Here is a 27974-nt window from a genome sequence, read left to right as displayed (position 1 = left end):
CACTCTTATAAAAACAAAACAGGTGGCTGGAAGGGCTTCATTACAGAAAAGGAAACACAAGCCACTCGCCTGTAACAGTGGATGCACTGTGGAAAGGAAGCCAGGCCATTAGACCCATCTGCAGAAGTTAATAATCTGCTCAGTCCTTTTAATTATAAAGGTAATAATCCATTCACGTGTAATCTTTCAACTGCGCTGCTCCACTTAAACAAAAGAGACGTCCAACATTTCAACACTCTGCATCTTTTATTTGCAACTATTCAACCCGCCAAGAACGACAGCAGTGGTTTATTGAACAGTGATGTTCTCATAGAGCAGACATGTCCACTCCATCCCTGTAGGGGGCAGTGTTAATGACAAGTAGACAGGTATGTGTTAAAAACTTTCATATAATTTTGCTCCCTTCATAGCTCAATGAATGCTTTAAGGCACCAAGTTTGACTCCAGTCTCTGCTCAGTTTGCTAATCTCAGCCAAGGCAGGAGCTAAACAGTGCCTTTGGGTTAGGGAAAGGATAAGCAGCCAAGGTTTCCACTCAATCACTGTTCAGTGATCTCACAATGGAACTGCGCATGTCTAGGCGCTGTGTAAGGACAGAAATCGGGTTGGGCTGCCTCATAGTTGAATAAAATGCTGACATTCACTTGTCAAGGGGAAGAAAACAGAAATTAAAAAAAAAATCTTTCAATAGCAATCACACATTGTTTCTTAAAATTAAACACACAAAATTAATTAAGTCACCAAGGCTTATTGACACCGTGAATGGTTAACCTGGATTTCTAAATCAACCACAATTCTGACAATACTCCCTCGCCTCCCCACACAAAGTTCGGCACATTTATCTTCAACTGAAATATTGTCAGTGGGGCTGAAACCTTTTTCTCATTTTGCTCAACCAGTGTCAGAGCTTTAGTGCAGCTAGATGAAGATCATGTTCCACTCCCCTCCCACCCCCCACCCCCCGCAAAAACCTTTCCCCAATGTGCCTTAGCCCCAACCCCAGCACCCCCAACTGCAACAGCATGTAGTTTACTCCTCACACCAACCAGCCTTGTGGTCTCTCTGAGATTGCCAGTTTGTGTCAAACTGTGGGAGTTCCGCATCATGGAAACGTGTCTACTCGGAACTGGACGGGGACTCATTTCAGGTAGAACCCTGACTGCCATCAGGGAGAGGACACCTATCAGTCCAGGTTAGATTCAAATCCTGCTGCTAGTCTGTGCTCATCCACTGCACTAGCCAAATCCCTCAAACATGCACACTTACTGGATTAAGCATGGTTACTGTACACCCCAGTAGCATCTTACTGGGCTGTTAGCAAGTGTAACGGGATGTCTTTGCCTTGTTTCGCAAGAGAGAGAACACTGAGCAGAAGTAGGCACGTTTTCTTATGAGGGATCGCACCAAGTATATCCTGATGGATGTTTTGTGGATGAGGAGTTATACCAACAACAACAGGGCGCTCTGACTTGCGCAGGGATTTTTGCCAAGTACAGCAGGATAGCTCGGCAGCACAGTAGTTAAGTACTTGCGTTCTATGACAACTGGTGAGAAGAGTTTCATCATTTCTTAATCATGTCCTTCGCTCTGAAGTCCCTCCATCTGAAAATCCAGCATCTGTCTAGCTCCCTGCATGAAAAGGAGACCCCTCAAGGCAGCACTAGTATCAGCAGCTGTGGAGTTCACGCTCTGCTCACTCCCCTTTCCAGCTGCCAGGAGATGAATGAAGGCGAACAAATTAATTAAAATTACAACTAAAGCAAAAACAAATGCTTAGAAAACATATTAAGCAAACCCCCCCCACCACAAATCTAACTAAATGTTGAATCGGTGTCTAATTGACACTGTTCTAAAGCAAGCTTCCTTGGAGCGTAACAAAAAACTAAAAATCGCATAAAAGCAAGCTCCTTTCCACTTTCGCTATGCACATGTCTGGCGGCTGAAGAGGTCAAGGGTGATGGCACTGAGGAATGCTGGGATGCTGTTCTGATGGTGCAGATGAAGATTGATCAGCTCAGTGAGGGAAGTGGAGAAATCCGTCTCCAGGAGCTGCATCTTTGCTCCCAGGCTGTTGGCGGCCTGCAGGGAACAGAGAAAGAAACACAATTCAGTCATCGGCACAGTGAAGACACCATTTAGATTAAAACATTTCCTTTCCCTGCTTCTTTACTTGTTTTTCCCTCTTATTCTAGGTCCCTCTCAGACGTCACACACTAATCCTAAAAGTATGTTCAGAAGAACTGCAATAAGGGAACGCCCATTTGTCTCCGTTAATAGCAGGCTCCGGATCAAGGAGAATTAGAAGTCATATGGTGACCTGTCCTGGGGCATGGCTTATATTCTACAAGAGACTCACACCCAACAAAGGCACAAGTGAGTTGTGGTCAGAATTGAGGGTGACTCATATCACACAGTTCCTTATCACGTGTTCCGTTTAATACCACTTTAGGTAAGCAATTAAAATGATAAAAATCAGATGTAAGTATTAACTTTGAATTGGAACTGCATTGATGCACTGACTGCGAGGGGGTGGTGGTTCTGCTAATGTCTCTTATTATCTCCATGAAAGGCCAAGTTGTCCCTGCACCAATAACCACCTTGGTTGACAGTAGACATGAGATCTGCTCCTAGACAACTCCTTGCTCCTAAATGCCATGCTCTATGGGCCTCGAGGAGGTGCATGGAAGTGAGGGGTGCAGGTTGACTCCTTTTCCCTGGGGAGGAATGAGGTTGGTGCATGTTCTTTTCCATCTCCAACCACCTAGGGCACAACTCAGATGGGGGCATGAGACGTGGGCAATTGTGGTATATCGCATGGAGTTCCAAAGTGTTCTGTGCCACTTTGCTCCTTCACGTTCTTGCGTTACTGCAGAGGAGGAAGCAAGCTCACAGGTTTCACCAGCTCCAGTATTTAGTCTTTGATGGTTGCTAGAAGGTACAGTAAAGCAGTCCTGGGGATGGAGTATGAGCCTTGCCTGTTGATTTGCGCTTTAATCTCTGGATTGCTACAAGCTGCCTGTCCCTTGATGCTCAGGTGGGTATAATCAGGGGAGCAGACCTATCGTTCTCAATGCCACCAGGCTTACTGTGCAGGTAGGGCGGGTGCTAGTTACTATCAAGTCTGAACATTTGCAAGGAAGTGTCCACTCTGTGTCACCTGATAGGTCTTTAATTGGAACGTCTTTCTTTGGCTTGACTGTTTTAGTTAAATCTAAATCTGGCCAGAATAGGCACGGGGCAGAGGGTAAGAAGGGGGATTTGTTTGCTTTGCTGACAATGAAAATTCATTGAAAATCTTAAGAACTAACGGCTCCACATCATAAGATAATGGAAACAAATTGAAGGCTCGTACATCTCCTGTTGATGCCCTCTCTTCCACCAACACAACATTTCATTCCCAACGTTTGGCTTATCAGCACTTTTCCAAGCTGTGTGAGATGCTGCCAAATGACATCATTTTTTTTTAAAGAAACTAAAATGTCACCAAGCCATGACCAATCTTGGAGAATTCTTAACCTGCTGCCACTTTCTGAAATTATTTGATGATGGAAGTTTCTGAAAGCAAGGGTGAATCATGGTGTGATTATCAAGTGAACAGGGATTTTAAAAGTAAGAAAATAACATTTTCCTTCTCTGTTCTGTAAAGTGCTTTTTTCTGATCTTTTAAGCACCCTCCCCCTCTCTTCCTTACTGAAAAGGTGTTACCAGACCTGGTAATCTATATCTGGTTGCTGGAAGTTACAGTAAAGCAATCCTGGAGACAGTGTATGAGCATTGCCTACTGATTTCCTCTTTAATCCCTGTGGATTGCTACGAGCTGCCTGTCCCTTGATACTCAGGTGAGTATAATCAGTGGACCAGGCTTATTGTCCTCAGTGCCACCAGGCTTACTGTGCAGGCGGGCAAGGTGGGTGCCGGTTACTGTCAAGCTGCAAGTACTTCATTGGCTGTAAAGTGCTTTGGAACACCCGGTGGTCATGAAAGGCGCTTTATAAATGCAAGTCTTTTTTTTACTTTTAAGTTCAAATCCAGATAGGACAAGACATAGGTGGGGCGGGGGCATGGAATCATAGTAAGAACGAAGGAAAGAATTTGCATTCATATAGCACCTTTTATGCTGTCAAGATGTCTCAAAGCTTCACAGCCTATGAATTACTTTTGAAATGTAATCACATGTAGGCAAATGCGGCAGCCAATTTGCACATAGCAAGATCCTACAAATAGCAACGAGATAACTGACCAGCGAATCTGTTTTTTTGGTGGTGTTGGTTAAAGACACCGGAAGAAATCACTCCTCTTTGAACAGTGCCACCAAATCTTACACATCCATCTGATCAGACAGGCAGGGCCTTGCTTTAGCGTCTCATCCAAGAGATGGCACCGTTGACAGTGCAGCGCTCCCTCGGCACTGCAATGCAATGCCAGCCTAGATTACATGCTCTCAAGTTCTGCTCCACTGACTCAGAGACGGGAATGCGGTCACTGAGTTGAGCTGACATCAACGTTCTCTTTAAGCTGTGCGGCCGCGTGACCGCACAGCGCTCCAGGGATCCCGCGCAGCCGGCTTTTCAATGCAAAAACCGTGCATGCGTGGTATTTTGAAGGGGCCGCGCGGTGCCAAAAGAAATTAGAGGGTACATTGGCTGACACTTAGCGAGATCTTTGCTTTGCAGTTGATGCAAATTCATTGATAATCTTAATAACTAGTGTCTGTGCATTGTGAGGGACATGAGTGGGAAATAGGCTTTTATTTCATGAACAGATTTCTGGTGGCCTGATTTACATTTTACAAATTTCCAGTTAGACCACTCAACAAAAGGACGGTCCAGTTCAATGCCCTTTTTTATGTCTGCCAGGTTTGCCTGTACAGAGTCGAAGCTCGCAAACACTGTGATGGTCACTTCTGGAGAGGAAAAAAAACCTATCTTCAAACCACAGTCCTCGGTGTCACATTACTGAAAATAATTCATAATTCTACTCAAGCAGGATGTAGTTGAACAAAGAAAAGGAAAGATAAAGCTTTCTTTAGAACATTATTTTTTTTGTTGAAACATTATACAAAAGGAGCAGTTATCAGCTTCTAACACGATTCACCTGCCTATCTCAGCTTGCTTTACGGACTTGAATGCTGAGCCAGACCCTGGAGAATTGCCTTGGTCTCTCTCCGCTGTATCAATCTAGACACAGAGCAGCACTTGAACAATGATGAGGGATATTAAGCACTCGCATCTAGAAATCTCCTCTGTAGCTCGGTATGATGAGCTGGCGCTAACAATGTAACACCGAGAAGAGATCCAAAGTTTACTGGCAGAAGAGAACTGTAATAACTAAAACCAATTTAGACTTGTAGGGGAGTCCAAAGCTAGGGGCCATAAATATTAAATCCAATAAGGAATTCAGGAGAAACTTCTTTACCCAGTGAGTGGTTAGAGTGAGGAACTCTCTACCACAAGGAGCAGTTGAGGCGACTAGCATAGATGCATTTAAGGAGAAGCTAGAGGATAAGGCGAAGAGGGTTAGACGAAGAGGGTGGAAGGAGACTTGTGTGCAGCATAAACACCGGCATAGACCAGCTGGGCCCAATGGCCTGTTTCTATGCTGTAAATACTATGTAATTCTACAGAATATGTAATATTTTAAATGATGTAAGCTGTGTGACAGTTTAAGACTGAATATTAGGAAAACTCCATTGAAATAAGAACATAACATGTATTGGGGCAACATCTCCTTCTCCCTTAAACCTTTCCAAGGGCCATTTCGCACCAAATATCGAGGTAGTATTATGGACTGAGGATGCCAAGTATCCGGTTTCATACAGAAATTTCTAAAATTGAAATCTGACTTCATAAGTTGGTTTCCAAAATAGGTCAATTTTTCCTCTCAATTCAATTCTGCCCCTCATAACATGGAGGCATTAGTTCAACAATCCACCCCCGCACCAAGGTGCTTACCTCTCCTGCGCTGCCAAGCGGAAGCCAGGGAAATTCCCCACAGGGGAGAGTTGGTCCAGATCTCTCTCAGACAAGACAGGCCCAAGGGAAGAACATCCTAGACCACAGTTGATTTTTACTTATAGAGTTGTCACTTCTGTGTTTAAAATCTCTCCAACATATCTTTCCACAGACCTGCCCCATTGTCAGGCATTTTGCGACTTGAGTTAATGGGGGTTTACACAACTATCTTGGTGTGAGATGACTGAAGGGGCTCAATCAAGCAGGTGGCAGACTACACTCCCAGAATGTACCAGTGTCACTCCAGACTACACTCCCAGAATGTACCAGTGCCACTCCAGACTACACTCCCAGAATGTACCAGTGCCACTCCAGACTACACTCCCAGAATGTACCAGTGCCACTCCAGACTACACTCCCAGAATGTACCAGTGCCACTCCAGACTACGCTCCCAGAATGTACCAGTGCCACTCCAGACTACACTCCCAGAATGTACCAGTGTCACTCCAGACTACACTCCCAGAATGTACCAGTGCCACTCCAGACTACACTCCCAGAATGTACCAGTGTCACTCCAGACTACACTCCCAGAATGTACCAGTGCCACTCCAGACTACACTCCCAGAATGTACCAGTGTCACTCCAGACTACACTCCCAGAATGTACCAGTGCCACTCCAGACTACACTCCCAGAATGTACCAGTGCCACTCCAGACTACACTCCCAGAATGTACCAGTGCCACTCCAGACTACACTCCCAGAATGTACCAGTGTCACTCCAGACTACACTCCCAGAATGTACCAGTGCCACTCCCGACTACACTCCCAGAATGTACCAGTGCCACTCCAGACTATAACTCCCAGAATGTACCAGTGCCACTCCAGACTACACTCCCAGAATGTACCAGTGCCACTCCAGACTACACTCCCAGAATGTACCAGTGTCACTCCAGATTACACTCCCAGAATGTACCAGTGCCACTCCAGACTACACTCCCAGAATGTACCAGTGTCACTCCAGACTACACTCCCAGAATGTACCAGTGCCACTCCAGACTACACTCCCAGAATGTACCAGTGCCACTCCAGACTATAACTCCCAGAATGTACCAGTGCCACTCCAGACTACACTCCCAGAATGTACCAGTGCCACTCCAGACTACAGTCCCAGAATGTACCAGTGTCACTCCAGACTACACTCCCAGAATGTACCAGTGTCACTCCAGACTACACTCCCAGAATGTACCAGTGCCACTCCAGACTACACTCCCAGAATGTACCAGTGCCACTCCAGACTACACTCCCAGAATGTACCAGTGCCACTCCAGACTACACTCCCAGAATGTACCAGTGCCACTCCAGACTACAGTCCCAGAATGTACCAGTGTCACTCCAGACTACACTCCCAGAATGTACCAGTGCCACTCCAGACTACACTCCCAGAATGTACCAGTGCCACTCCAGACTATAACTCCCAGAATGTACCAGTGCCACTCCAGACTACACTCCCAGAATGTACCAGTGCCACTCCAGACTACACTCCCAGAATGTACCAGTGCCACTCCAGACTACACTCCCAGAATGTACCAGTGCCACTCCAGACTACACTCCCAGAATGTACCAGTGCCACTCCAGACTACACTCCCAGAATGTACCAGTGTCACTCCAGACTACACTCCCAGAATGTACCAGTGCCACTCCAGACTATAACTCCCAGAATGTACCAGTGCCACTCCAGACTATAACTCCCAGAATGTACCAGTGCCACTCCAGACTACACTCCCAGAATGTACCAGTGCCACTCCAGACTACACTCCCAGAATGTACCAGTGCCACTCCAGACTACACTCCCAGAATGTACCAGTGCCACTCCAGACTACACTCCCAGAATGTACCAGTGCCACTCCAGACTACACTCCCAGAATGTACCAGTGTCACTCCAGACTACACTCCCAGAATGTACCAGTGTCACTCCAGACTACACTCCCAGAATGTACCAGTGCCACTCCAGACTACACTCCCAGAATGTACCAGTGCCACTCCAGACTACACTCCCAGAATGTACCAGTGCCACTCCAGACTACACTCCCAGAATGTACCAGTGCCACTCCAGACTACACTCCCAGAATGTACCAGTGTCACTCCAGACTACACTCCCAGAATGTACCAGTGCCACTCCAGACTACAGTCCCAGAATGTACCAGTGTCACTCCAGACTACACTCCCAGAATGTACCAGTGTCACTCCAGACTACACTCCCAGAATGTACCAGTGCCACTCCAGACTACACTCCCAGAATGTACCAGTGCCACTCCAGACTATAACTCCCAGAATGTACCAGTGCCACTCCAGACTACACTCCCAGAATGTACCAGTGCCACTCCAGACTACACTCCCAGAATGTACCAGTGCCACTCCAGACTACAACTCCCAGAATGCAGCTTATGGCTGCCTCACTTTTGAGACTGCTGACCACCCAGCACATTTTGGAGCAGAGGAGAGGGCCAATAAAATGCCAGGATTTTTTCTGTCATGTCTGGCCATTCACAGAGTATGCCATGACTGGATGTAAGCTGTACCCCATTCCTCATCCAACGATAGCAAAGATTGGACCGCACTAAACCCTGGGGCAGCCATTAGCAGGTCCACCCATGAGTACTTGATGCTAACTGTGGAAATTTTTACACAGCAATCAAGCATGAGCCTTTCAGTTCTATCAGAGGTAACTTTGACAGGGAAAACAATGTAGCCAGCCGTACATAAGGCTTGTAATAGATAAAATAAATAACGGTGCAAACACGATATACAGAGCTGATACAAAAGCAAAAATACCACGGATGCTATAAATGTGAAATAAAAACAGAAAATGCTGAGTGTGGAGAGAGAAACAAAGTTAACGTTTCAGTTCGATGAACCCAGTCATAAGAATATAAGAAATAGGAGCAGGAGTAGGCCATTCGGCCCCTTGAGCCTGCTCCACCATTCAATAAAATCATGGCTGATCTTCTACCTCAACTCCACTTTCCTGTACCATCCCCATATCCCTTGATTCACTTAATATCCAAAAATGTATCCGTCTCGGTCTTGAATATACGCAAAGACTGAGTCTCCACAGCCCTCTGGGGTAGAGAATTCCAAAGATTCACCACCCTCTGAGTGAAGAAATTTCTCCTCATCTCAGTCCTAAATGGCCGACCCCTTATTCTGAGACTGACCCCTGGTTCTAGACTCCCCAGCCAGGGGAAACATTCTTCCTACATCTACCCTGTCAAGCCCTGTAAGAATGTTGTATGTTTCAATAAGATCACCTCTCATTCTTCTAAACTCCAGAGAATATAGGCCTAGTCTACTCAATCTCTCCTCATAGGACAATCCCCCCATCCCAGGAATTAGTCTGGTGAACCTTCACTGCAACCCCTCTATGGCAAGTATATTCTTCCTTAGGTAAGGAGACCAATACTCCAGGTGTGGTCTCACCAGGGCCCGAAATAATTGCAGTAAGACATCTTTACTCTTATACTCAAATCCTAATAAAGGCCAACATACCATTTGCTTTCTTAATTGCTTGCTGTACCTGCATGTTAACTTTTAACGTGTACAAGGACACCCAGGTCCCTCTGAACACCAACATTTCCCAATCTCTCACCATTTAAAAAATACTCTGCTTTTCTATTTTTCCTACCAAAGTGGATAACTTCACATTTCTCCACATTATATTCCATTTGCCATGTTCTTGCCCACTCACTTAGCCTGTCTATATCCCCTTGAAGCCTCCTCACAGCTTACATTCCCACCCAGCTTTGTATCATCAGCAAACTTGGATATATTACATTTGGTCCCCTCATCCAAATGTGAATAGCTGGGGCCCAAACATAGAAGACAGGAGCAGGAGTAGGCCATTCGGCCCCTCGAGCCTGCTCCGCCATTCAATGAGATCATGGCTGATCATCCAAATTCAGTACCCTGTTCCTGCCTTCTCTCCATATCCCTTGATCCCTTCAGCCTTAAGCACTGATTCTTGCGGTACCCCACTAGTTACAGCCTGCCAACCCGAAAATTACCCGTTTATTCCTACTCTCTGTTTTCTGTCCGTTAACCAATCCATGCTAGTATATTACCCCCAACCCCATGAGCCCTAATTTTGTTTAATAACCTCTTGTGTGGCACCTTATCGAATGGCTTCTGAAAATCCAAATACACCACATGCACTAGTTCCCCCTTATCTATTCTGCTAGTTAGTCTGATGAAACATCATCGACCTAAAACATAAACTCTGTTTCTCTCTCCACAGATGCTGCCTGACCTGTTGAGTATTTCCAGTATTTTCTGTTTTAATTTATAAAGAGCTGACCCAGCCTCTCTCATCAGCCTCCATTCCTAGGAATGCTTCCACTCCCCACCTCAGGCTTAGGCGGCCTCTGCACCCCACCTCAGCCCCAGGACCTCACTGCCTTAAGTTGCCAGATAACTGGAAAATGACCCTGCCCAGTCTTGGGCTTGATGTCCTACTTTTTGGCGTCGAATTACATTCCTACCCTGATTAGTCCACGCCCCAGCCCATGCCCTGGGCTACCTGTAAACACCACCAAGGGAGATCTAGTAGTATTGCACATATAACACCTGTGGTATTGAGAGAAAACCTTGATGGGCCTGGATCTCACTCAAACCATGAGCCCTTTTCCTATCTTTACCTTGAAATTCAGTTTGGAACCCTAAGTAAATACTAGGATACCCTGTGCGTTGTTGCCTTGTGTTCTCTTGTGTGTGAGTAAGTGATGGCAAAAAGCATATTGAAATCATTCCCGTTTCACAGGGAGGCTGTAAAGGTTCCTAACTGATTAGTGCAGCACTGTTGTTGCAGCAGTTTTTATCCCCCTAGTGTTTGTTAACTGATTACAGTAATTACAACTTTATTACAGTGTTTTTAATTATTCATCGCCCTGGTATTACAACTTTTTCTGATTAATTAGGTGTCAATAGCGGCCATTTAAAAATCCAATTCTATATCTTGCCGCAGAGGGTGACTGCCTCTTGGTGAAACAGAGAGCTAAAGCACCTTTCTGTGGATAACTCCATTCATCGGTATTCGAATCCCACGGTGACAACTAACTGGTTCGCCTCTAGAATTGACACTTTTCTGCTGGTATAGCGACGGTGTAATCCTTTCCTGAGGTGATTTACGTTATAGTGGTGTGGCGGACTGCAGATGTGTGGTTCGCCCACTGTTTGCTGCACTCCTGCTGGGAACAGAGGGCATCATAGAGCCTCAAAGATGTGAGTCTAATGTTAGATCACGATGACCACTTGCTCCAGGGGAGTGCATTTGCATTCTGGCTCTGTGTAACACAGTGGCGCCCAGAATGTCCACAGATGGGAACCAAACAACCTCGTAAAGCAGCAGTCCCTTTGCATTAAAAGACTTGCATTTATATACTGTAGCGTCTTTCATGATCTCAGGATGTCCCAAAGTGCTTTACAGTCAATGGAGTACTTTTCCAGTGCAGTCGCTGTTGTAATGTAAGAAATGCAGCAGCCAATTTCTGCACAGCACGGTCCTACAAACAGCAATGTGATAAATGACTAGATCGTGGGTAAGGTAGCATAGTGGTTATGTTATTGGACCAGTAATCTAGAGGCCTGGACTAATGATCCAGAGACATAAGTTCAAATCCCACCACGGCAGCTGTGGGATTTGAATTCAGTTCATTAAATAAATCTGGAATTTAAAAAAAAGCTCGAATCAGTAATGGTGACCATGAAACTATCGGATTGTCGTAAAAAACCATCTGGTTCACTAACGTCCTTTAGGGAAAGAAATCTGCCGCCCTTACCCAGTCTGGCCTATAATGTGACTCCAGACCCACAGCAATGGGGTTGACTTTTAACTGCCCTCTGAAATGGCCTAGCAAGCAACTCAGTTGTATCAAACCTCTAGGAAAAACTGCAGTGGTTCAAGAAGACGGCTCACCACCTTATCAAAGGCAATTAGGGATGGGCAATAAATGCTGGCCTTGCCAGCGACGCCCACATCCCATGAATGAATAACTTTCTCAGTACTGCACTGGAGTGTTAGCCTAGATTTTGTGCTTAAACCCACCACCTTCTGGCTCAGAGGCGAGAGTGCTACACTTGAGCCATGTCTGAAACATTAGAAAGGATAACGAGCTCACCAACAGGTAGATCGACTTTATTAGGTTTCCTTAAGCAGACAATCAATAGAAATGACCAGTTATGCTCCATTGGCATGTGTGCCTGTGTGTGGAACTAAGCCTACAGGTACATGTGGTTTACTGCTGAGGCTCTGGAATAGTGGTGCTTAATCAACGACTTGTGATTAAGCATCACTCTCAGTTTCTTTCCTACCCATGTGTGTCTCCAGTCCCCCGTGGAAAGTGGTGAGTGTTTCCAGGCCTCCGACCTCAAAGAAAAACTGGGCACCTGGTTCAGCTCCACCCGTTTTTACTCTGGAGTGATGTCAGTGGTGGGAATACTGAGTGCCTGCCACTGACTGCATACTCACGATATAAAAGCACTCAAACTGCCAGCCAGGTCCCAGGCTCTGCCCCGAGTGTGCACTGACCTTGCCGATCTTAGCCAGGGCAGAGAATTGGCCTCGGGAGCAGAAAAATGAGCCTGGGTTCCTGCTCCTGATGACTAACTGGTAGCGCCTGCTGGCAAGTTCTTGTCTGGGCACTGGGTCAGAGCGGGAACAAGGTAGATTGCGATGCCCACTGTGATTGAACAGTCTGCTGATACTCACCATTAAAGCTCCCACATTATGAATGGCCACTTGGCAGAGGTACCAAAGCGCAAGTTTAGAGAAGGAGGGGGTGGTAATGAGGAGAAAACAACATGAAAACAATGACCAGCTTTTTGGACTCGTGCTGGATCTCGGTTTGCACTGCGTATTGGGGTGAAGGCATGTGGGCTACAGGAGGTAGGAGATCACAGCCGGAATACCCACTCCTGATCAACATCAAGCAAACCCTGTGGAAATGTGAGCTCTTTTAAAGAGCCGGCACAGGCACGAGGGTCCGAATGGCCTCCTTCTGTGCTGTATCATTCTACGATGCAAAGAGGTTAAGTACAATTAAAACTGATTAGTTCCTGATGTAATTCGACACTGCGCAGCCTATTTATCAGCTCCGCCATCAATCTGCAAGGTTTATATCACCTGCACCATTGCCTGGGTAGCTCCCTACAGTCGCAATCATCCTCTGTGCACTGCAATATAGGAGCTAATGGAAAATAAAATGCTGCTATTGATTTTGGCTTCTCTTGGCCAGTTCTAGCTCAGGCCTTCATAAAACAGCAAGCAGCAGCAGCGGGAGTGATGTCACAACAGCAGCCTTGTGTTCCAGCCTGTGCTGGCAAGACAGAAGAGTGGAGATCGTTGATTGAGCAGGGGAGTCTGCCAAGCAGCTCGAGGAAACAACTAGAAAAGGGAGAGCAAGGGAAACAAACCATGGAGCAATAAACAGACAAAGAAAGGTGGATTACAAGACAAATTTAATTCTACACATAGTGGGGGTCATTTAACTTTGGGCGCTATCGAATGAGCCTCGTTATACATCCCGCCCAAAGTCAATGGAAGGGTAAATGGGGCGAGGTGTACAACGGGCGGCTAATTTGCTATCGCCCAGTTTAGAGCATGAAGAATGATCTTTAGGGCTGCCTGAGCCTGTAGAACCATAGGCTGGCAAGAATTGGGAGATGAGGCGAGGAAAAGGGAGAAGAGAGAGAGAAAATAGCAATACTTCTGTGTCGACTTCGGAACGAACAGAAACCGCAGTCACAGATGACTGTTGCAGTGATGCGCACCAGTAAATCGGTGCCTTTTCACACAGGATGACAAAAATCTCATGAGTGTACACTTTCCACTGTTTGGAGCATACAATGTCTTATGGACAGCAGCTGCTCAAGGTGGCCCATCATCACCTTCTCAAGGTCGAGGCCCAGGAGTGAGGACGGGGCCCAGGAGTGATGCAGCGTGGACCAGCAGCAGGGTCGGGGGGACCACACTGCAGCCTACGAAACCCAGGCAGAGAGGACCTGCGGGAAGGAGGGAGGAGGACAGTAGGAGTATGTTTGTGTGTGTGTGTGTGCTAGGCCGATGTAGCAGAGCCTGGTCTCCAATCATCTTGGATCCCCTTGCCATTGGACCAAGACCTTGCTCTGTCAAACCCGTGTGGTAGCTGGTGTGCAACGGCCACCCCACGTTAAAAGAATTCACGCACAGGCATCTTCTACCCTTTAAAATGAAGTTCGGGACCTGGAACGACAGGACCCTCCTGGACAACCCCAACAGCGACAGACCAGAACGCCATACTGCTATCACAAAAAGAAAATACTGCAGATGCTGGAAATCTGAAATAAAAACAGAAAATGCTGGAAATACTCTGCAGGTCAGGCAGCATCTGTGAAGAGAGAAACAGAGTTAACGTTTCAGGTCGATGACCTTTCGTCAGAACTGGAAAAAAGCAGGAAATGGAACAGATTTTTAAGCAAGTGTCGTGGCTGGGAAATGGGGGAGGGGATGAAAGAACAAAAGGGAAGGTCTGTGATAGGCTGGAAGGCAGGAGAGATTAAGAGACATTAAGAGATATTCAAGGCAAAAGGGGATGGTAATGGGGCAGGTTAAGGAACAAAGGATGGCTCTAGATGAAGTGTAAATTGCGCTGGCACAATGGAAGACAGCTGCCCTGTGGGAGAGAAGAACAGAACAAAAGTGTGGATAAAAAATATATATATGTTATGATCTGAAATTGTTGAACTCAATGTTGAGGCCAGAAGGCTGTAAAGTGCCGAATCGAAAGATGAGGTGCTGTTCCTCGAGCTTACGCTGAGCTTCCATGGAACAATGCAAGAAGCCAAGGACGGTGAGGTCTGAGTGGGAATGGGGCGGTGAATTAAAGTGACAGGCGACCAGAAGCTCGGGGTCCCCCTTACGGACTGAACGGAGGTGTACCGCAAAGCGGTCACCCAATCTGCGTTTGGTCTCCCCAATGTAGAGGAGACCACATTGTGAGCAGCGAATACAGTATACTAAATTGCAAGAAGCACAAGTAAATCGCTGTTTCACCTGGAAGGGGTGTTTGGAGCCCTGGACAGTGGGAAGGAGGGAGGTATAAGGGCATGTGTTGCATCTCCTGCGCTTGCATGGGAAGGTGCCGGGCGAAGGGGAAGGGGTGTTGGGGGTGATAGAGGAGTGGACTAGGGTGTCGTGGAGGGAGTGGTCCCTATGGAATGCTGAAAGGGAAGGTGAGGGGAAGATGTGTTTGGTGGTGGGATCACGCTGGAGGTGGTGGAAATGGCGGAGGATGATCCGTTGAATGTGGAGGCTGGTGGGGTGAAAGATGAGGACAAGGGGAACTCTATCGTGGTTCCGGGAGGGAGGGGCAGGGGTGAGGGCTGAAGTGCGGGAGATAGGACGGACACGGTTAAGGGCCGTGTCAACCACAGTAGAGGGGAATCCTCGGTTGCGGAAAAAGGAAGACGTCAGAAGCACTGGTATGGAAGGTGTGGCATCGTCAGAACAGACACAGCGGAGACGGAGAAACTGGGAGAATGGAATAGAGTCCTTACAGGAGGAGGGGTGGGAGGAAGTGTAGTCCAGGTAGCTGTGGGAGTCAGAGGGCTTGTAGTGAATGTTGGTCAATAACCTATCCCCAGAGATGGAGACGGAGAAGTCGAGGAAGAGAAGGTAAGAGTCAGAGATGGACCATGTGAAGGTGAGGGAAGGGTGGAAATTGGAAGCAAAGTGAATGAAATTATCTAGTTCAAGGCGAGAACAGGAAACGGCACCGATAGTCATCAATGTACCGGAAAAAGAGGCGAGGGAGGGGACCTGTGTAGGACTGGAACAAAGAGTGTTCCACATATCCCACGAAAAGGCAGGCATAGCTAGGACCCATGCGGGTTCCCAAAGCCACACCTTTGATTTGGAGGAAGTGAGTGGAGTCAAAGGAGAAGTTGTTCAATGTGAGAACAAGTTCAGCCAGGCAGAGGAGGGTGGTGGTGGATGGAGACTGGTTGGGCCTCTGTTCAAGGAAGAAGTGGAGCGACCTCAGGCCATCCTGGTGGGGGATGGAGGTGTAGAGGGATTGTACGTCCATAGTGAAAAGGACTGCCGTACTGCTATCGTTGCCCGGGAGCTCAGACGTTTCGACATAGACATCGCCGCCCTAAGCGAGACCTGGCGGGCAGGGGAAGACCAGCTCAAGGAGCAAGGCAGTGGTTACACCTTCTTCTGGAAAGGCAAACCTGAAGAACGCCGCCTCCATGGGGTAGGCTTCGCCGTAAAAAATGAGCTAGTTGAACGTCTCAGAGACTCCCCTTGTGGAATAAATGAACGCCTCATGACTCTACGGCTCACCCTAGCCCGGAACCAGTGCGCTACGGTCATCAGTGCGTATGCCCCAACACTGGGAGCCACAGACGAGACCAAAGAGGAATTCTACTCCAGCCTCGACCAATCCCTGTCCCGAGTCCCAATGGGCGACAAGCTGATCCTCCTTGGCGACTTCAACGCCAGAGTTGGAAAGGACACAGGCCTCTGGGAAGGTGTGATCGGCAGAGAGCGGGTAGGGAAAGCCAACTCCAATGGTACCCTCCTCCTGATAAAATGCTTAGAACATGGCCTTGTCATAACCAACACCATGTTCCGTCAGAGAGACAAGTACAAGGCTTCATGGCAACACCCTCGCTCCAAGCACTGGCATCTGCTGGACTACGTCGTCGTCTGAGCGAGGGACTGCAAGGACGTCTGCATTACCCGCGCCATGACAGGAGCTGACGACTGCTGGACAGACCACCGCCTAATCCGCTCTGTCATCGCCATCAACATAGCCCCAAAACAGCGGCGGCAACAGAAACAATGCCGCAGGAAAATCAACGCTGGAGCACTCAAAGACCCTGCTTAGAAAGCCAAATTCAGCCTGTGCCTCACAACCAACCCGACGACTCCGTGATTCAGAGATACAGAGTGCCCGAAGTGACTGGTCTGCACTCAAGGCCTCCATAATCAGCACCTGTGAAGAGACGCTCAGTCACTCGACCAGGAAACACCAAGACTGGTTCGACGAGAATGACCAGGAGATCCAGGAGCTAATAAGCCGCAAGCGCAAGGCATTCCTGATCCGGAAACAGCAACAGAACTTGAGCGCAAGCAAGCAGCTCTACAGACGCCTGAAGGCCAAGGTCCAACAAAAATCTCGCAACCTAAAGATCAGATGGTGGGTGGAGAAAGCGCAGGAGATCCAGCAGCTAGCCAACAACCACGACATGCATGGATTCTTTAGCGCAGTCAAGACCACCTACGGCCCAAGCACCCAAGGTCCTACCCCACTGCGGGCCAAGAACGGAGAGGTACTCATCAAGGACAAGTAGGGGTTGGCCGGTGCCAACATCAGTGGGTGCATGTGCCTGAAGGATTTTTGGACTTTTAAAATGGATATGTACCTTTTTAAAACAGAGACGCACTTGGGCTGCATTTCAAAATGGAGTTTGGACTTTAAAATAAAAGACTGTTTTTGGTTTCTGTGAAGATAGCAGGAACTGTCTGTCTTTTGAGTTGCCATGGGACCAGTCTCAACACTGATGTCATTTCGAACTTGTGTGATTTGTGGAAAAACTCCTTTTGTCCACGGAGCCGGGATGTCTGGATGGACAATGAGGTTTGCAGGCCAAAAGTAACACCTCTGGACTCTTTCAATGAAGGAGCAGTCAAGAACTTAACAGTTAGCACTTCAAGAACTGCTCCTCTACAGTAATGGCCTACCATTGTTTTCATCAAGATGACCAATCCAGGACAGAGACGTCACTCGGAAGACCAACTAGCGGCTCTCTGCGACCATGGTAACCAGGAATCGCCCAGCCAGTTTTGTGTATTATACGGGGTATAATTATAGTGAACTTTGGGGATTCAGTGCTTGCTTTTCTCTACCATCTGGGACGGAGTTCTCCGCGTAGCTATGCATCCGTCAACTCTCCAGGAGACATGGACCATGTACAGCAGGTACCACCAACGCTGCCTCCAAAAGATCCTGCAAATCCATTGGTAGGATAGGCGCACCAACGTCAGTGTTCTCGCTCAGGCCAACATCCCCAGCATCGAAGCTTTGACTACGCTCGATCAGCTCTGATGGGCGGACCACATTGTCCGCATGCCCGATACGAGACTCCCAAAACAAGCGCTCTACTTGGAGCTCCAACACGGCAAGAGAGCCCCACGTGGGCAGAGGAAACGCTTCAAGGACACCCTCAAAGCCTCTTTGAAAAAGTGCAACATCCCCATCGACACCTGGGAATCCCTGGCCCAAGAGACCGCACAAAGTGGAGGAGAAGCATCCGGGAAGGCGCCGAACACCTCAAGTCTCTCCGCCGGGAGCAAACGGAAGCCAAGCGCAAGCAGTGGAAGGAGCACACGTCAACCCAAGCATCTCACCCACCCGCCCCTTCAACCACCGTCTGCCCCACATGTGACAGAGACTGTAGGTCCCGCATTGGACTCATCAGTCACCTGAGAACTCATTTTTAGAGTGGAAGCAAGTCATCCTCGGTTCCGAGGGACTGCCTAAAATGAAGAAGGGGCAACTAGGGATGGGCAATAAATGCTGGCCTTGCCAGCGCGCCCATATTCCGAGAATGAATTAATAAAATGTTTCCTTGACTGGAGGAGAGCCGTTTAACCCGCTCTCAGATATCCATTATACTAGGCACTTGAGACAAATATTCATCTCACTTTTCAGAAAGTTAGCTCAAATAAAATGGCACATACACAAAATGTTGGATCAGTTCCTTTCAATAACATGGGCTTGCATGATTGCAATAAAATAGAAATTAAGTAACAGGAGAGAGAGACTCTGCCTATAAATTATTGATGGCGTTGAATAGTAATCTTGGTAGGTTGTGTTTTCAGCCACCAGTTGAGGCTAGACTGATTAGAAACACTGATTACAAAGTTAGACTCACTGCACACATTTGGAATTAAGCCCTAAAATACAATGGGATTTAGGATAAAGATTAAGCTTGTTCACTGGGACGCTCTGATGGAATGGAAGGTGCATCATTGATCCCACATACCTCTATTAGGAATCTACTCAGTCATGAGTCTTTCCCCTTAAAAAGGAATAGTCCTTGCTAACCCTTTGAGAACCGGAAGACTTTTGGAAACGTACATTTTTACAATCACTGTGAAAATCACTAATATTCCAAATATAGAATGTTCCACATTAAGAGTTAGGAAATTATGCACAACATTTCTTAATCCATATTTTGCACTCCCCACAGTTGGTGCTGGAACAATTGGAAATGTTTCCACTTTTTTGGTACCCAGCTTCAGGATCACCCTCTCTCAGGTCAAAAGAAAGATCTGCATTTCTATCGCGCCTTTTACAACTTCAGAACGTCCCAAAGCGCTTTACACCAATGAAGTACTTTTGAAGTGTAGTCACTGTTGTAATGTAGGAAATGCGGCAGCCAATTTGCGTACAGCAAGATCGCACAAACAGCAATGTGATAATGAGCAGATAAATCTGTTTTAGTGATGTTGGTTAAGGGATTAATGTTGGCCAGGACACCGGGGACAACTCCCCTGCTCTTCTTCGAAATAGTGCCGTGGGATCTTTTACATCCACCTGAGGGGGCAGACGGGGCCTCGGTTTAACGTCTCATCCGAAAGACGGCATCTCCGACAGTGCAGCGCTCCCTCAGTGCTGCACTGGGAGTGTCAGCCTAGACTGTGTGCTCAAGTCTCTGAAGTCATTCCTAAAGAACTTCAAGTCTTTTGTGTGTACGGACGTCCGTGACAGATGATTAACAATCCTGATGCCAACACTGCAGGTGTGCAGAGAAATAATCTGCACTTGTTTGCAGTGAAATTCTATTGTCCGCTATGCATTAAAGTATGATGCAAGATTCAAGATAAACCACATTACATACAAACAGGATTTGCCTGCCTTATAACAGACTGTATGAAGCAAATTGAAACATTTTAACTGCCAGCTGTGATGTTATATAAATGCAAGTATTATTATTATTGCAGTACGTGACTCTGACCTGTCAGGGAAGTTTACAGTTAAAAAGTTAAATCGCCTACTTGCTCCTGCATAGAATCATAGGAAGTTACAGCACGGAAGGAGGCCATTTTGGCCCATCGTGTCCATGCCGGCCAACAAAGAGCTATCCAGCCTAATCCCACTTCCCAGCTCTTGGTCCGTAGCCCTGCAGGTTAGAGCATCCCAAGTGCACATCCAAGTAGTTTTTAAATGTGGTTCGGGTTTCTGCCTCTCCCACCCTTTCAGGCAGTGAGTTCCAGACCCCCACAACCCTCTGGGTGAAGAAATTTCCCCTCAGAACACCTCTAAACCTTCCACCAATTACTTTAAATCTGTGCCCCCTGGTTTTTGACCCCTCTGCTAAGGGAAATAGGTCCTTTCTATCCACTTTATCTATGCCCCTCATAATTTTATAAACCTCAATAAGGTCTCCCCTCAGCCTCCTCTGTTCCAAGGAAAACAGACCCAGTTCTATCCAGTCTTTCCTCATAGCTAAGGTTCTTTACTCCCAGCAACATCCTTGTAAATCTCCTCTGTACCCTCTCTAGTGCAATCACATCTTTCCTGTAATGTGGTGACCAGAACTGCACGCTATACTCTAGCTAAGGCCTAACTAGTGTTTATACAGTTGAAGCATAACCCCCCTGCTCTTGTATTCTATGCCACGGCTAATAAAGGCAAGCATTCCGCATGCCTTCTTAACCACCTTATCTACCTGGCCTACTACCTTCAGGGATCTGTGGACATGCACTCCAAGGTCCCTTTGTTCCTCTACACTACTCAGTGTCCTACCATTTAATGTGTATTCCCTTTCCTTGTTAGCCCTCCCCAAATACATTACCTCACACTTCTCCGGATTGAATTCCATTTACCACTGTTCTGCCCACCTGACCAATTTATTGATATCTTCCTGCAGTCTACAGCTTCTTTCTTCAGGATCAACCACACAGTCGACTTTAGTATCATCTACAAACTTCTTAATCATACCCCCTATATTCAAGTCAAGATCGTTGATATATACCACAAAAAGCAAGGGACCTAGTACTGAGCCCTGCGGAACCCCACTGGAAACAGCCTTCCAGTCACAAAAACACCCATCAACCATCACCCTCTGCTTCCTGTCTCCGAGCCAGTTTTGAATCCAACTTGACACTTTGCCCTGGATCCCATGGGCTTTTAACTTCGTGACCAGTCTGCCATGTGGCACCTTATCAAAAGCCTTGCTAAAGTCCATATACACTACATCAAATGCACTACCCTTATCTACCCTCCTTGTTACGTCCTCAAAAAATTCAATCAAGTTTGTCAGACACGACCTTCCCTTAACAAATCCGTGCTGACTATCCTTGATTAATCCGTGTCTTTCTAAATGAAGATTTATCCTGTCCTTCAGAATTCTTTCCAATAATTTTCCCACCACCGAGGTTAGGCTGTATGAGACATTTGTCCACTGTTCCCATCAACAGCTTCAAAGGGAACAGGAGGAAGCTTTAAAGGATTTAAAAGGTGGAGGCCACCTTTCAGTGATGAGAACTGATGAAAAGTGACGACATTTGCTGATAAGATGTATACCAGCCCTCATCCTTCTTAGATCTGTGTGGAAACACACACACATGTGCATATACACACATACTCACTCATGCGTCCAGACACACACACACACACACAGACAGACATATACATTCGTGCACGACTACCAGCTTATTAAGTCCATGTTGTTTTCCGTGGAGTCCAAGAAAGTGTCAGACTGGCCATCACACTCCAGTCGGAGGATAGAGCGTTCAAAGATAACTCCTGGAGCAAAAGCAGCGTTGTGACAGCTAGCAGCTTGTCTCCTCCACTCGGCACCATTCGGTGCGACAGACAGCTCATTCTGCCCGACACCGCTGCAGCTACTGCCTCTATCTGATATGAAGAACATCCCTGAGCAGCAGACACGGGAACCTTTTGAAAATAAATTTCTGAAAAAAAGTTTTTAAACAGAACTTCCTGGCTGCGATTTGATGCTAACTAGGGACTAGAAACGAATTACTTTTCCGACAGTCCCATTCAGATAGATTCTGATGTACAACACTTCGTGAGTTGGGTCCACATCACCTTTAGCCCTGACAAAAAAATTTCCATGTACAACACAGTCCATAAAGAAGCTATTTAAATATCAAGGTAGTTGACAATCTTTGCATTTCCACATCAAAGACAACTGCAACAATGCTTCTGGCAATTGAGCCAACTTTCCCGCCTTCTGGCAGGATTCAGTGCAGTGTGACTGCAATGTAGAGGAATGGGTCAAGTTTGGTGGTGGGGAAAAAAACATTGGCTCAAAATTTGCGATCAGAGGCGATCCGACCAGCAAAAAATCTACGCATTTGCCTGGTGGCCCGGGAGATGTGGTGACTTGCGATCCTGGGCTTCTCCGGGTACACGCGGGCAGAGGCCCACATACCTGTAGGGATCGCAAAATACGGCCCCTTATAAACTGTGCGGATCCAGGAGAATCCAACATCATATCTGGTAGCAGGATAGGTAGAACTTACAACACAGGAACAGGTCATTCGACCTGTACTGGTGTTTATACTCCACGTGAGCCTCCTCCCACTCTACCTCTTCTCACCCTATCAGCATAACCTTCTATAACCCTCATGTACTTATCGAGCTTCTCCTTAAATGTATCTCTGCTATTCGCCTCAAACACTCCCTGTGGTAGCAAGTTCCACATTCTAACCACTCTCTGGGTAAAGAAGTTTCTCCTGAATTCCTTATTGGATTTATTAGTGACTAGCTTATATTTATGGCCCCTAGTCTGGCTACACATAATTCAAACTGGTAGGTTTCTGTATATTTTAGAGCAATTAAATGCAGTACTTTGCAGGGATCCTATTGGCTGCCAGTGAACAATATAGCACTACCAAACTGATATCGTCATCAAGGTATAGGGTCTTGCTAGATTTTTTTTTAATACTACCAATGTTCTCCCTAACTTTTCTAAAGACATTGGCTTCTTGCTCGCGTATGATTCATGGGTGATGATTGCCCCTCAGTATCTCGCCTAAGTGCCCATTGTTCATGTGCCAGTCTTGACATGGAATGTGGGCAGGATGACTGACCATGGGTGGATGCATCGTTGAGCTGGCTCTGCCCTCACCTGATGTTGACTCATCTGCATTTCCATTAGGGGTGACTGGACAGCAGCCAGGAGCAGAAACCCTGGCCAAAACCTCCTCTGCAGCCCAGGTTTACCGGACCTCACCGTCCTTGGCCTCTTGCATTGTTCCACGGAAGCTCAACGTAAACTCAAGGAACAGCACCTCATCTTCCGATTAGGCACTTTGCAGCCTTCCGGACTCAATATCGAGTTCAACAATTTCAGATCATAACCTTGGCCCCTATTACATTTTCACTTATATTTTTTATCCACCCCTTTGCGGTTTCTCCCTTCCCCCCCTTCCCTTTTTTTTCTCTCTCCCACATGGCAGCTGTCTCTCATTCTGCCAGTACACTTCACACCTAATCTGAGCCGTCTTTTGTCTCCACTAGTCCTATCACCATCTCGGCTCGTTTTGAATACCTCTTAATGTCTCTTCACTTCTTTTGTTCTGTCCCAGCCCTGCCTTTCGATCTATTTCATTTCCTTTCCAGTTTTGAAAAAGGGTTCCGACCCGAAACGTCAACTCTAATTTCTCTCCACGGATGTTGCCTGGCCTGCTGAGTTTTTCCAGCATTTTTTGTTGTTATATTGCATTCCTACTACTGCCTGAATGAAATCAGCTAAACAAGCAGATTGGCCATCGCACACGGGAGCTCTCCTGATCTGTATGGCTCAGCCAGTCACTGGACAAACTTGCTGAGTCATCAGGAAATAGGTTTGCTCTTTTAAAAAAAATACTAACCACACTGATAAAGTTCACTGAGCTTCCTGTGATAGCAGTAGTTTCAGAACAGTTGCTCCTCACTATTGGGAAGCCAAATCCCATCAGAATACTCCTCATTCGATAAATGAATGCTTTATTCTTCAACAAAACTATACTCGCAATCTTACTGGATTTATCGACAGCTCCTTGCCTTAAACAAGTGTCTACACTGACAAGTTACTAATTAAATTACCACTTGTATTGTAAGAAGGGTTCGACCCGAAACATCAACTCAAATTTCTCTCCACGGATGTTGCCTGACCTGCTGAGTTTTTCCAGCATTTTCTGTTGTTATTTTGTAAATTATCATCCTGGTTTTCAAATCCCTCCATGGTCTTGACCTCCCAATCTCTGTAACCTCCTCCAGCCCTACAACCCTCAGAGATCTCTGCGCTCCTCCAATTCTGGCCTTTTGTGCATCTGCAATTTTCATCAATCCACCATTGGCGGCTGTGCCTTCAGCTGCCTAGGCCCGAAGCTCTGGAATTCCCTCCCTAAAACTCTCCGTCTCTCTCTCCTTCTTTAAGACGTTCCTAAAAATCTATCTCTTTGACCAAGCTTTTGATCATCTGTCCTAATATTGCTTTATGTTGTTCAGTGTCAAGTTTTGTTTGATAACGCTCCTTTGACGCCTTGGAATGTTGTTACTACGTTAAAGGCGCTACATAAATGCAAGTTGTTATTGTTGAAGAAAAGAAAAAGTAAGACTTTTGAAGTTTGGTCACTGTTGTAATGTAGGAAATGCGGCAGCCAATTTGCACACAGCAAGCTCCCACAAACAGCAATGTGATAATGACCAGATAATCTGATTTAGTGATGTTGGTTGAGAAGTAAATATTGGCCAAGATACTGGGGAGAACTCCCCTGCTCTTCTTCAAAATAGTGCCATGGGATCTTTTACATCCACCTGAGAGAACAGACAGCTCGATTTAATGTCACATTCGACAGTGCTGCACTCCCTCAGTACTGCACTGAAGTGTCAGCCTAGATTTTTAGCTCAGGTCTCTGGAGCGAGACTTGAACCCACAACCTTCTGACTCATAGGTGAGGATGCTACCCACTGAGTCACGGCTAACATAGAAACATAGAAGATAGGAGCAGGAGTAGGCCATTCGGCCCTTCGAGCCTGCTCCGCCATTCAATGAGATCATGGCTGATCATCCAAACCCGAGCACCCAGTCCCTACACCGACAGCCATCCCACCCAAGCCCTATCCCCGTAACCCCACGTATTTAATCCCCCCTAACACTAAGGGCCAATTTTTTTTATTTAAATTTTTTTTTTTATCATGGCCAATCGACCTAACCCGCACATCTTTGGACTGTGGGAGGAAACCGGAGCACCCGGAGGAAACCCATGCAAACACGGGGAGAATGTGCAAACTCCACACAGACAGTCACCCAAGGCCGGATTTGAACCCGGGTCCCTGGCGCTGTGAGGCAACAGTGCTAACCACTATGCCACCGTGCTTTACTGGTGTCAATCTAATTAGCTTTGAGGAAGGAACTCAAGTTTCCAAATTGTGACGAAGTAGATTTTTAGGTCAGCTCCCTTCAAACGGTTTCTGATCTGCTCTAAAAGAGATCCTTTTATCTATAGTTTCCAGTCAGAATGAAAGAGTGCCATCGTGTTGAAATAAATTTGGTCTTTTTGATCTTAGATGGTTATGCTCATGCATAGATGCAATTAAGGGAAACTAGATAAGATTGGCTAGACTGAGGTTGTTTTCTTTGGAACAGAGGAGGATGAGGGGAGACTTAATTGAGGTGTATAAAATTATGAGGGGCCTGGATAGAGTGGAGAGAAAGGACCTATTTCCCTTAGCAGTGAGGTCAATAACCAGGGGGCATAGATTTAAAGTAATTGGTAGATGGATTAGAGGGGAGTTGAGGAGAACTTTTTTCACCCAGAGGGTGGTGAGGGTCTGAAACTCACTGCCTGAAAGGGTGGTAGAGGCAGAAATCCTCACTACATTTGAAAAGTACTTGGCTATGCACTTGAGTGGCCATAAACTACAAGGCTATGGACCAAGAGCTAGAAAGTGGGATTAGGCTGGATAGCTCTTTTTATAAGAACATAAGAATTCAAAGCAGGAGTTGGCCATACGGCCCTACAAGCCTGCTCCGCCATTCAATATGATCATAGCTGATCCTCAACCTCAACTCCACTTTCCTGCCCTACCCCATATCCCTTAATTCCTCTGGAGTCCAAAAATCTATCTATCTCAGCCTTGAATATACTCAACGACTGAGCATCCACAGCACTCTGGGGTAGAGAATTCCAAAGATTCACAACCCTCAGTGAAGAAATTCCTCCTCATCTCAGTCTTAAATGGCTGGCCCCTTATCCTGAGACTATGCCCCCTAGTTCTAGACTCTCCAGCCAGGGGAAACAATTTCTCAGCGACTACCCTGTCAATCCCCCTCAGAATCTTATATGTTTCTAAACTCCAGAGAGTACAGGCCCAATCTACTCAATCTCTCCTCATAGGACAACTCTCTCAAACCAGGGATCAATCTAGTGAACCTTTGTTGCACCATCTCTAAGGCAAGTATATCCTTCTTTAAATAAGGAGACCAAAACTGTGCACAGTACTCCAGGTGTGGTCTCACCAGAGCCCTGCTTCTACTCCAACCTTCTAGCAATAAAGGCCAACATGCTATTTGCCTTCCTAATTGCTTGCTGTACCTGCATGCTAACTCTCTCTATTTCTTGTACTAGGACACCCAAATCTCTCTGAACACCAACATTTAATGGTTTCTCACCATTTAAAAATATTTAGTTTTTCTATTCTTCCTACCAAAGTGAATAACCTCACATTTCCCCACATTATACTCCATCTGCCACCTTATTGCCCACTCACTTAACCGGTCTATATCCCTTTGCAGGCTTTTTGCGTCATCCTCACATCTTACTTTTCCACCTAGCTTTGTATCGTCAGCAAACTTGGATACATTGCATTTGGTCCCTTTATCCAAGTCAGACCGGTGCAGACAAGATGGGCCAAATGGCCTCCTTCTGTGCCGCAAATTTCTATGGTTCTATAATTCTATACATGAGGGGGAAAGGAATAGTAGGAAATGCTGATAGGGTGAGATGAAGTAGGGTGGGAGGCTTATGTGGAGCATAAACACCGTCATAGACCAATTGGGCCGAATGGCCTGCTTCTGTGTTGAAAATTTTATGTAATTTACATAATGTTATAAAACACTGGTTAGGCCCCAGCTGGAGTTTTGTGACCAATTCGAGGCACCACACTTTAGGAAGGATGTCAAAGCCTTAGAGAGGGTACAGATGAGATTTACTAGAATGCTACCAGGAATGAAAAACTTCAGTTATGTGGAGAGACTAGAGAAATTGGGGTTGTTCTCCTTGGAGCAGAGGTGGTCAACGGGAGATTTACTAGAGGTTCTCAAAATCATGAAGAGTTTTGATACAGGTAAATAAAGAGAAACTGTTTCCAGTGGCAGAGGGGTCAGTAACCAGAGGACACAGATTTAAAGTGATTGGCAAAAGAACCAAAGGCGACATGAGGGAAAATAAATTATGCAGCGAGTTGTTATGATTTGGAAGAACTGCATGAAAGGGTGCTGGAAGCAGATTCAATAATAACTTTCAAAAGGAAATTGGATAAATACTTGAAAAGGAAAAACTTTCAGGGCTATGGGAAAGAGCAGGGGAGTGGGATGAATTGGATAGTTCTTTCAAAGAGTTGGCACAGGCACGGCGGGCCGAACGGCCTCCTTCTGTGCTGTATCATTCTGCGATTCTGTGTGTGTGACTGGGTGGGCAAGAACTGTCCTAGAATGCTCACACTCTAGTGGGGGGAGGGAGAGAGAGGGAACAGAAGAGGGAAAAGGCACAGAGCAACTAGATCCATTATGTTTAACTCTCAATTACATTCTCATAACTTCTATTTGTGATTAAGAAGAATCCTTTTTGAGGGGGTATTACTTCTTTAAGATTGAGTCACCCCCAAAATCCACAGTTCCTTCTTTGTTGGGGTTGCGAGGGGGAAGAGGAGATACAGCATGTCTCCTTTTCTGCCTTGCCCATGT

At 46.4% G+C, this 27974-nt stretch overlaps 1 protein-coding gene across 1 annotated transcript in view; it reads right to left on the bottom strand.

The window, feature by feature from the left end:
* Positions 1-227: 227 nt before the first annotated feature.
* Positions 228-27974, bottom strand: part of LOC147110317 (mitotic spindle assembly checkpoint protein MAD1-like) — a 998542-nt gene continuing 970795 nt past the window's right edge. The window contains exon 5 of the mRNA XM_086000214.1: positions 228-2078. Within this exon, the coding sequence (XP_085856340.1) occupies positions 1920-2078 (159 nt within the window). The 3' untranslated portion in view covers positions 228-1919. The remainder of the gene's footprint in view (positions 2079-27974) is intronic.

Source organism: Somniosus microcephalus, chromosome 11, assembly GCF_052327205.1.
Source record: "Somniosus microcephalus isolate GS21.2 chromosome 11, FLI_Smic_1.0, whole genome shotgun sequence".
Classification (NCBI taxonomy): domain Eukaryota; kingdom Metazoa; phylum Chordata; class Chondrichthyes; order Squaliformes; family Somniosidae; genus Somniosus; species Somniosus microcephalus.
This window is presented reverse-complemented; position numbering and strand designations above follow the sequence as displayed.